This window comes from Eschrichtius robustus, chromosome 6, assembly GCF_028021215.1.
Source record: "Eschrichtius robustus isolate mEscRob2 chromosome 6, mEscRob2.pri, whole genome shotgun sequence".
Lineage (NCBI taxonomy): Eukaryota > Metazoa > Chordata > Mammalia > Artiodactyla > Eschrichtiidae > Eschrichtius > Eschrichtius robustus.
In genome coordinates this window covers 36,280,736-36,292,773 of record NC_090829.1, presented here as the reverse complement: position 1 = coordinate 36,292,773, position 12,038 = coordinate 36,280,736, and the positions used below count along the sequence as shown (strand labels likewise).

General features: G+C 37.8%; 1 protein-coding gene across 1 annotated transcript in view; it reads right to left on the bottom strand.

Annotated features, from left to right (window-relative positions):
* Positions 1-12,038, bottom strand: part of GMPS (guanine monophosphate synthase) — a 91,206-nt gene that overhangs the window by 55,133 nt on the left and 24,035 nt on the right. Inside the window, exon 2 of the mRNA XM_068546138.1 lies at positions 740-921. Within this exon, the coding sequence (XP_068402239.1) occupies positions 740-921 (182 nt within the window). The remainder of the gene's footprint in view (positions 1-739; positions 922-12,038) is intronic.

Sequence of the window (12,038 nt, the reverse complement as noted above, 5' to 3'; positions counted from 1 at the left end):
AACAAGAAACAAAGGATAATGTATACTCATCTGTGAAGTTTTTAAAAGTTAACCATTTGTCTAATGGAAAAACACTATGTTTTTAAGAAAAATTAAACACATTATATTTTGGAAGAAATACAGCATTAAGGCTTAAGAGCTAATTAAGGATATAAACTGCAGTTGCTTGCTTCTGAATAACACTCAATAAAAAAACAAACATTAATTCCAAGAGAAAAGACACAGCATTAACCAGAAATAGTTGTTAAAGGAAGAAGTTACAAGTTGGATGTCATTTTGACTAGTTTTTAAGAGTACAAACTATGGAATTAGCCCTTAAATTAGAAGTCTTCATAATTTAGAAACTAGTTTCGTGGAATAGGAAGCAAAAGAGACTCATTGTACACAGAACTCTCTAATTTAGGTATTCTAGCCATTATACATATATATTCCTTTGATCAAATGCTCTGGGATGAATGAATGAATGAATGACCATAATAGCCAAATCTAAGTCTGATCCAGAAATCCTATGAAACATAAGATGTTCAAATGATAAATTCTTAAAACTATGCAAATAAAATTAATGTAATCTTTTCCTTTAATTTAAATTCCTTTTAATTCCCAGAGCCATGGGAAATTTCTTGTAAAGCCATTCCATGTCTTATTTTCATTAAGTAATTCAGTGCCCAAACAAATTAATAATAAAATATCCTACAATCTAAGCCCAGCCTCCTCAGAAAAACGTAAGTTAAAAGTCTACCGGAATCCTTGCTCTTTAATGGCAAATGCTGGTGTTTCCAAGGGGAAGATTTCAGACTGCACAAACAGTTCCCTCACTTTCCGGTCTATGACTTTCCCATACTGAGCACCCGCATCCAGAATGACAACAGCTCCTTCATAGTGGTGGTGGCCATCCTTAAGGTCTCCTCCGGCATTCTCCAGCTGCAAATATTAACACAAATGTCTTCTTAATTATGAAAATTAGAGCTACTTTTAAAAACTGTGGTCACTGTCACCTCCAAAAACACACAGAAACTGTTAACTTAGGATTTTGAGTTGCCAATTCAAAACACTTCTTTTCTTTAAGAAAAGATTTTTATAGATATCCATACACAGGCATAAATAAAAGTTACCATCTACTGACTACATGATATAGTCACTTTATGTTTAATGCATCTTATGCACATTATCCAATACTAGGGTAAGCATACAGTCCAGCTGTGCCAAAATACAGTACTGGTTTATGCCATGCCTGTTATACTGGCATTATTATTAATAGTGCCTCCTCTGAATCTCAAAAGCATTCCAGTTTGGGCAATAAATTATATGATCACCCTATCTAATTCTCACAGCATTCCTATGAGGGACATACTGATGAGGAACTGAAAGTTTCCTGCCAGAGTATATAAGCATACCCAAATTCACTTTATTAGGATTTTTTGTATTACCTGAGGAAAAAATATATATGTATCTGACTCATAACACTAAAAGTTTTAAAATGTTTTTTAATCTTATCTCTGACAAGTCTACATTGAAAACACTTTTCTGGAGAGCAATTTGGCAAAACATAAAATTTTAACCATATGTGCTGAAATATTTATCTGGAGTGTGCTAAAATATTTACCTGGAACTGGCTTCAAAATAATGCAAGGGTAGGTGGGTATGGATGAAACAAGATTGACTATAGGTACTGAAACTGCTGAAGCTGGGTGATACATATGTTGTGTTCACTTTAGTCTCAATTCTGTTTTTGTATATTTTACATAAGGAAAAGCTTTAAAATGTGTATGTACCCTGCAAATCCACTTGGAGGAAGCATATACAATATGATCCCATTTTAAAACATTTTGTGTAAAAGTGCAAGTGTATGTACATGTATGAAAAAGAATTTATAGACAGATATACACCAAAATATTAACAGAGGCAGTATCTGAGTACTAATGGAACTATAGTAGGTGATTTAAAATTTTTCTTTATGCTCTTCAGTATGTTCAAATATTTACAATAGATATATTTTTGTAGTTTTCCCCCCTCCAGTTGTAAAATTTGCACACTAAAAAAAAACTTAAGCCAGCCCCTTAGGCATCTGTGTAACACTTTCATCCCTCTTCCCTCTCCATTTAAGTGAATAAATACATGCAGACTGTGACTTCCCTGGTGGTCCAGAGGTTAAGGCTCCACGCTCCCAATGCAGGGGGCCCAGGTTCCACCCCTGGTCAGGGAACTAGATACCGCCTGCCACAACTAAGAGCCTGCATGCCACAACCAAAAGATCCCACAGGCTGCAACTAAAGATTCCTCACACCACAACAAAAATCCCACGTGCCACAACTAAAACCCGGCGTAGCCAAATAAATAAATACATAAATATTTTTTTTAAAAATAAATAAAAACAAATGCAGGCTTCACAACACCACTAACACTTCTTCACTGCAGTAATGAAAAAAGCAACAATCATAAGCATCTACAGAGGAGGATATGTGAGAGGAACCCAACCATAGGCCAGAAGGAATTCCTCAGATCACAAAATGAAGGTTTTAATCATAAGAATATCAAGCAATGTAGAATAATCAGATCACAGAAAACAGAAGTTTATAGAATATATTAATGCAAGAAATGCTAAAACTTTCTCCTTTCACACCTTTACCCTTAGTCTTAGTATACGTATATACACAAACATTTCCCTTTAAGGAATTTATCTAAAAATTTTTTAATTTATTTTTTGTAAAGAATAAAGTACTTTTTAAAGACCACTATGTTATTGTGTAAATGTCTCAGATTTAGGTCCATTATCACCTTCACAATTTTCACCAAATCCAAGTACAACCTGTTTTCTCATATTACAGGCAGAGTTCTCATTTTGCATGATTCTGATACGCAAGAATTTCATGCCATGCTTTATACCAGGGTTTAGTTAACTACAAACAGTCCCCAATATCATGGCTCCAATTTCATTTAACATACATTAACATATAATAATTACATAAAGTACAAACTTTGCTCCTCAGTCCACAAATCATCACATAAATAAGATGAACATCATAATCAGTAGCCAATCATGTCCCTTCTCTAAAAGTCTACTGGTGATTAGTCACTGCAACAACGAACAGCCGAGAGTGCAATTGTGCTGCCTTCTTGTTGGCCAATGATAAATCCACATGCCATTTTACACATATGGATAATCAACAAAGATGAAAATGCAGCAAAGAAATTAAAAGTGATATGCTAGAAGTGAATTTCGAATCCAATGTAAATAGAATTATAGAAGAAACAGCTGGCCGTGGCAAGGCTGACACTGCTGCAGTATAAGCCCCTCTAGATGTGCAGTCAGAGGAACTTAGTGAAGGCAACTTATCAACATCAATGAGTGGTTGTGATAAAACAGATAACAATGTCCCAGAGGAAGTCACTCTGAGAAAATACTTCAAATTAAAGAAACTCTTGGAGATATTTCATGATATTCAAAGTGCAAAGGATAAAATGTTGAAAGCCATCAGAGCACAGAAAAGATGTGAAGGGAAGTACTGTGTAAAAAAACTTATAAAGAGTAGTTTAAAAAGAAATAAAACACAATTCTCAATGTTTCTAAAGTTTTAAGTTATACTAAATAGTAGTTTCACTACTTCCCTATTCTTTAAAATTAACAGTAAGAATTAATATTTCAACAAAAATTTTTAAAACGTCACAAAACCATCATAATTTTCCTACTGATTATATGATTGCTTTGCATGGTTTCAGCTTGCAAGTCCATTTTTACGATCATTTTACTATCACACAGAGAGGACTATTTCCTTAAATCAACCATTTTTTTCTTTTTTTATTTTTTTAATGCTATTCTTGTCTGCTTACATTCTTCTGATGTATGTATGTATGTATGTATGTATGGCTTTGTTGGGTCTTCGTTTCTGTGCGAGGGCTTTCTCTAGTTGCGGCGAGCGGGGGCCACTCTTCATCGCGGTGCGCGGGCCTCTCACTATCGCAGCCTCTCGCTGCCGAGCACAGGCTCCAGACGCGCAGGCTCAGTAACTGTGGCTCACGGGCCGAGTTGCTCCGCAGCATGTGGGATCCTCCCAGACAGGGCCCGAACCCGCGTCCCCTGCATTGGCAGGCAGACCCCCAACCACTGCGCCACCAGGGAAGCCCAACCATTTTTTTCTTAAATGAATTAGTTTTAAAAGAAAATTTTATACTGTTTTCTTAGCACGTTTTAAAACTGTTCAATCGAATGACATCAGAGATCACTGAGGAAACACTGAATCCTTGCCTCACTTCTTTCTACCTCAGCTATCAACTTGACTATCAAGCAAAAAGCTTCAACAACTCAGGGAAAAGCAAAAAGGTCACCAGTAATAAAAGCAAAAGTTTCTTTCCCTGAAAACCTTGAATCTATTTACTCTTACTTCACACAGAGTTATAAAGTTTGATCATTAGGCTTCCAAACCTTCAAGGGATTAGAAAGAGCACCTTAAAGAGAAAAATAGCTCATTAGTCACATCAGTAGTCGAGACAAATGAAATTCAACATCACAAGACAAAAAAACCTACTATATCTATTTATAAAATTGATTTAAAACTAAAGACGAAAGCTACCCCTCTCAGGTGATCTGAAGTCATCATAATAAAGTAAGTAATGTTCATATCTTTTATGATAGCAAGAATGTTAAGTAAAAACTAAACCATATTCAGCACCCTATTTAAGAATAAGGCAAAAGAATCTTGCAGATTCTATAAAGATGGAAATGGCATCATTTTTGGATCTTCCTGAATCTCCTCATATCACTGACCACTGGATAGCAAAACCAGAACCCAAGACATATATCATATAACTAAATGACAAGTTATTCCTCCAAGAAACCCAAAATACAAGCTGGTGGGAATGAACTACCAGAGCCACAATCCCTGGTGTTACAGCATCTGTGTCGGAAGCAACCAGGACTCATTAAAGAAAACCGGAGAATTCCACAATGGCCAACAGGGGGTAGCTAAAAGGCACAGGGGCCAACTGAAGAACAGCAGCTGCATTGGGAGGAGGTGTGGCCACTCCAATGGAGCAGAGGCAGCAAGAGAACCTAAGGTAAAGCCTAAAGGGTGGAATGGGTTTAATTCCCCTGAACCTTTGAAACTGACAGGCCAGGACTCCCTTCTGGGTCAGGGCTCACAATAAGGAGCAACTGCTGCGATCAGAATCAAAATTAATAGGATAAGCCTGAACCAAGATGGCGGAGTAGAAGGACGTGCTCTCACTCCCTCTTGTGAGAACACCAGAATCACAACTAGCTGCTGGACAATCATCGACAGGAAGACACTGGAACTCACCAAAAAAGATACCCCACATCCAAAGACAAAGGAGAAGCCACAATGAGACAGTAGGAGGGGCGCAATCACAGCAAAATCAGATCCCATAACTGCTGCTTGGGTGACTCACAGACTGCAGAACACTTAGAGCACAGAAGTCCACCCACTGGAGTGATGGTTCTGAGCCCCACGTCAGTCTTCCCAACCTGGGGGGTCTGGCAATGGGAGGAGGAATTCCTAGAGAATCAGACTTTGAAGGCTAGTGGGATTTGACTGCAGGACTTTGACAGGACTGGGGAAACAGAGACTCCACTCTTGGAGGGCACACACAAAATAGTGTGTGGATTGGGACCCAGGGGAAGGAGCAGTGACCCCAGGGGAGACTGAACCAGACCTACCTTCTAGTGTTGGAGGGTCTCCTGCAGAGGCAGGGAGTGGCTGTGGCTCACCATGGGGACAAGGACACTGGCAGCAGAAGTTCTGGAAAGTACTCCTTGGCATGAGCCCTCCCAGAGTCTGCCATTAGCCCCACCAAAGAGCCCAGGTAGGCTCCAGTGTTGGGTTGCCTCAGGCCAAACAACCAACAGGGAGGGAACCCAGCCCTACCCATCAGCAGTCAAACGGATTAAAGTTTTACTGAGCTCTGCCCACCAGAGCAAACCTCAGCTCTACCCACCACCAGTCCCTCCCATCGCAAAAGCCTCTTATATAGCCTCATCCACCAGAGGGCAGACAGCAGAACCAAGAAAAATGACAATCCTGCAGCCTGTGGAACAAAAACCATATTCACAGAAAGATAGACAAGATGAAAAGGCAGAGAGCTACGTACCAGATGAAGGAACAAGATAAAACCCCAGAAAAACAACTAAATGAAGTGGAGATAGGCAACCTTCCAGAAAAAGAATTCAGAATAATGATAGTGAAGATGATCCAAGACCTCAGAAAAAGAATGGAGACAAAGATCGAGAGGATGCAAGAAATGTTTAACAAAGACCTAGAAGAATTAAAGAACAAACAAACAGAGAAGAACAATACAATAAGTGAAATGAAAACTACACTAAAAGGAATCAATAGAATAACTGAGGCAGAAGAACGGATAAGTGGCCTGGAAGACAGAATGGTGGAATTCACTGCTGCAGAACAGAATAAAGAAAAAAGAATGAAAAGAAATGAAGACAGCCTAAGAGACCTCTGGGACAACATTAAATGCAACAACATTCGCATTATAGGGGTCCCAGAAGGAGAAGAGAGAGAGAAAGGACCCGAGAAAACATTTGAAGAGATTATAGTCGAAAACTTCCCTAACAAGGGAAAGGAAATAGCCACCCAAGTCCAGGAAGCGCAGAGAGTCCCATACAGGATAAACCCAAGGAGAAAAACGCCGACACACATAGTAATCAAATTGGCAAAAAATAAACACAAAGAAAAATTATTGAAATCAGCAAAGGAAAAACGACAAATAACATACAAGGGAACTCCCATAAGGTTAACAGCTAATTTCTCAGCAGAAACTCTACAAGCCAGAAGGGAGTGGCAATGATATACTTAAAGTGATGAAAGTGAAGAACCTACAACCAAAATTACTCTACCCGGCAGGGATCTCATTCAGATTCGATGGAGAAATCAAAAGCTTTACAGACAAGCAAAAACTAAGAGAATTCAGCACCACCAAACCAGCTCTACAACAAATGCTAAAGGAACCTCTCTAAGTGGGAAACACAAGAGAAGAAAAGGACCTACAAAAACTAACCCAAAACAATTAAGAAAATGGTCATAGGAACATAACATATCGATAATTACCTTAAACGTGAATGCATTAAATGCTCCAACCAAAAGACACAGGCTTGCTGAATGGATACAAAAACAAGACCCCGGGCTTCCCTGGTGGTGCAGTGGTTGAGAGTCTGCCTGCCAATGCAGGGGACACGGGTTCAAGCCCTGGTCCGGGAAGATCCCACATGCCGCGGAGCAGCTGGGCCTGTGAGCCACGATTACTGAGCCTGCGCGTCTGGAGCCTGTGCTCCGCAGCAAGAGAGGCCGCGATAGTGAGAGGCCCGCACACCGCGATGAAGAGTGGCCCCTGCTTGCCGCAACTAGAGAAAGCCCTCGCACAGAAACGAAGACCCAACACAGCCATAAATAAATAAATAAATAAATAAATAAATAAAGCATGACACAAATTAAGCAATGTGAATACCATCAAGCTTTCATCATCATTAAAATAAATAAGTAAATAATGATCACAACATCTTAACATTAAAAAAAAAAAAGTTGATAACCATCAATTACAGCAGCAAATGGGCACAAAAAAACCCAAAACCCATATATATGCTGTCTACAAGAGACCCACTTCAGACCTAGGGACACATACAGACTGAAGGTGAGGGGATGGAAAAAGATATTCCATGCAAAAGGAAATCAAAAGAAAGCTGAAGTAGCAATATTCCTATCAGATAAAATAGACTTTAAAATAAAGAATGTTACAAGAGACAAGGAAGGACACTACATAATGATCAAGGGATCAATCCAAGAAGAAGATATAACAATTATAAATATATATGCACCCAACATAGGAGGACCTCAATACATAAGGCAACTGCTAACAGCTGTAAAAGAGGAAATCGACAGTAACACAATAATAGTGGGGCACTTTAACACCTCACTTACACCAATGGACAGATCATCCAACAGAAAATTAATAAGGAAACACAAGCTTTAAATGACACAATAAACCAGATAGATTTAATTGATATTTATAAGACATTCCATCCAAAAACAGCAGATTACACTTTCTTCTCAAATGCGCACGGAACATTCTCCAGGATAGATCACATCTTGGGTCACAAATCAAGCCTCAGTAAATTTAAGAACATTGAAATCATATCAAGCATCTTTTCTGACCACAACGCTATGAGATTAGAAATGAATTACAGGGGAAAAAACGTAAAAAACACAGACACATGGAGGCTAAACACTACTTTACCAAATAACCAAGAGATCACTGAAGAAATTAAAGAGGAAATCAAAAAATACCTAGAGACAAATGCCAACAAAAACACGACAATCCAAAACCTATGGGATGCAGCGAAAGCAGTTCTAAGAGGGAAGTTTATAGCAATACAATCCTATCTCAGGAAACAAGAAAAATCTCAAATAAACAATCTAACCTTACACCTAAAGGAATTAGAGAAAGAAGAGCAAACAAAACCCAAAGTTAGCAGAAGGAAAGAAATCATAAAGATCAGAGAGGAAATAAATGAAATAGAAACAAAGAAAACAATAGCAAAGATCAATAAAACTCAAAGCTGGTTCTTTGAGAAGATAAACGAAATTGATGAACCATTAGCCAGACTCATCAAGAAAAAGAGAGAGAGGACTCAAATCAATAAAATTAGAAATGAAAAAGGAGAAGCTACAACAGACACTACAGAAATACAAAGCATCCTAAGAGACTACTACAAGCAACTCTATGCCAATAAAATGGACAACCTGGAAGAAATGGACAAATTCTTAGAAAGGTATAACCTTCCAAGACTGAACCAGGGAGAAACAGAAAATATGAACAGACCAATAACAAGTAATGAAATTGAAACTGTGATTAAAAATCTTCCAACAAACGAAAGTCCAGGACCAGATGGCTTCACAGGTGAATTCTATCAAACATTTAGAGAAGAGCTAACACCCATCCTCCTCAAACTCTTCCAAAAAACTGTGGAGGAAGGAACACTCCTAAACTCATTCTATGAGGCCACCACCACCCTGATAGCAAAATGAGACAAAGATACTAGAAAAAAAGAAAATTACAGACCAATATCACTGATGAATATACATGCAAAAATCCTCAACAAAATCCTAGCAGACAGAATCCAACAACACATCAAAAGGATCATACACCGTGATCAAGTGGGATTTATCCCAGGGATGCAAGGGTTCTTCAATATACGCAAAACAATCAATGTGATATACCATATTAACGAACTGAAGAATAAAAACCATATGATCATCTCAATAGATGCAGAAAAAGCTTCTGACAAAATTCAACACCCATTTATTATAAAAACTCTCCAGAAAGTGGGCATAGAGGGAACCTACCTCAACATAATAAAGGCCATATACGACAAACCCACAGCAAACATCATTCTCAATGGTGAAAAACTGAAAGCATTTCCTCTAAGATCAGGAACAAGATACGGATGTCCAATCTCATCGCTATTATTCAACATAGTTTTGGAAGTCCTAGCCACGGCAATCAGAGAAGAAAAAGAAATAAAAGGAATACAAATTGGAAAAGAAGAAGTAAAACTGTCACTGTCTGCAGATGACATGATACTGTACATAAAGAATCCTAAAGATGTCACCAGAAAAACGACTAGAGCTAATCAATGAATTTGGTAAAGTTGCAGGACACAAAATTAATGCACAGAAATCTCTTGCATTTCTATACACTAAAGATGAAAAATCTGAAAGAGAAATTAAGGAAATACTCCCATTTACCACTGCAACAAAAATAATAAAATACCTAGGAATAAACCTACGTAGGGATAACAAAAGATCTGTATGCAGAAAACTATAAGAAACTGATGAAAGAAATTAAAGATGATATCAACAGATGGAGAGATATACCATGTTCTTGGATTGGAAGAATCAATATTGTGAAAATGACTATACTACCCAAAGCAATCTACAGATTCAATGCAACTAAAAATAGAATTACCATATGATCCAGCAATCCCACTACTGGGCATATACCCAGAGAAAACCATAATTCAAAAAGACACATGCACCCCAATGTTCATTGCAGCACTATTTACAATAGCCAGGTCATGGAAGCAACCTAAATGCCCATCGACAGACGAATGGATAAAGGAGATGTGGTACATATATACAATGGAATATTACTCAGACATTAAAAGGAACAAAACTGGGTCATTTGCTGAGACGTGGATGGATCTAGAGACTGTCATACAGAGTGAAGTAAGTCAGAAAGAGAAAAACATCGTATATTAACGCATATATGTGGAACCTAGAAAAATGGTACAGATGAACCAGTTTGCAAGGCAGAAATTGAGACACAGATGTAGAGAACAAATGTATGGACACCAAGGGGGGAAAGCCATGGGGGGGTTGGGGTGGTGGTGTGATGAATTGGGCGATTGGGATTGACATGTGTACACTGATGTGTATAAAATGGATGACTAATAAGAACCTGCTGTATAAAAAAATAAATAATTTTCAAAAATTAAAAAAAAAAAGATAAGGAAAACAGAAGGGCCAGACTGAAGTGTGGGGAGGAATCAGTGCCAGGAATGCTCAGAAAACAAACTGCCATGATTTTAACAGAAAAGGGAGCTCTATCAATTCGTAGAAAGTATCTGAAAATTTAGAAGGTATTCTAAAAATGCAAGAAATACTAGGAATTTCCTGGTGGTCCAATGGTTAGGACTCCACGCTTCCACTGCAGGGGGCACGGGTTCCATCCCTGGTCCCAAAACTAAGATCCATGTGGGCAGCCAAGAGAAAAAAAAAAAAAAAAGCAAGAAATACACCTGATACTAACAGAACACTGTTAATCAACTATACTCCAATATAAAATAAAAATTAAAAAAAAGTAAAATGCAAGAAATTAAGTTTGCATGGAAGAGAATCAGTAAGCATAGAAGTTAAATTCCATACAAAGTTACTAAAAGTGAAAAAGGAAATAAGGAATAGAATAATATCTCTAAAGAGAGCAAAACAGAAAGACAAACTCAAACAACAGATGAAAACTGGAATGTGCTATTTCTAAATAAGCTAAAAGGTATTAAAATTATGCAAGGCATGAAAGAATATGAATCAAAATTAGACTATAAATCCAGAAAGACCAATCCCAAGACATACTCTCAACAATATTATTTGGCTTTAAAGAAAAAAAACCTTTGAATATATTGGATAAAAACTTGTAACTCGGGCTTCCCTGGTGGCGCAGTGGTTGAGAATCTGCCTGCTAATGCAGGGGACACAGGTTCGAGCCCTGGTCTGGGAAGATCCCACATGCCGCGGAGCGACTGGGCCTGTGAGCCACAACTACTGAGCCTGCGCATCTGGAGCCTGTGCTCGGCAACAAGAGAGGCCGCGATAGTGAGAGGCCCGCGCACCGTGATGAAGAGTGGCCCCCGCTTGCCACAACTATAGAAAGCCCTCGCACAGAAACGAAGACCCAACACAGCCATAAATAAATAAATTAAATAAATAAATTTTAAAAAATAAATAAATAAATAAACAAAACATAACTCAACTACACATTTGTTGCGTGTAGTTTTCTTTACATGTGTCTTATTTTACAATAAAGGTTTTTTAAATAAAGCAAAAGAAGGGAACTAAGAGTCTGTACCTATTATTTCAGGTGTCTTACATATTTTCTTATTCATAATGTATTTGTTTTACAGATGAAGAAAATGTCAGGTGCCTGGGGATAGGACTAAAATGTAAGTCTTTTCAAACCCCAAAATAATTAGCACTGCAGAAGAAAAGTGGGTAAATATGCATTATATTTCTGGAAGGCTACCTTCAAAGTTATTTTACTTTTTAATGTTTTGGTACTTAAAAGGGGTAAGCTTTATTACTTTAAAAAGTTTCCTTACATGAGTGAAATAATGTTCTGTTGACGTCTCTAAGAAAAGAACTATTATACTATATAAATGATTTTTTAAATTGAATTTCATCAATACTAAACTTATTCAGGTAGTTGCCTTTAAAAGCCCTTTCAAATTAGGAGCCTTCAATTGT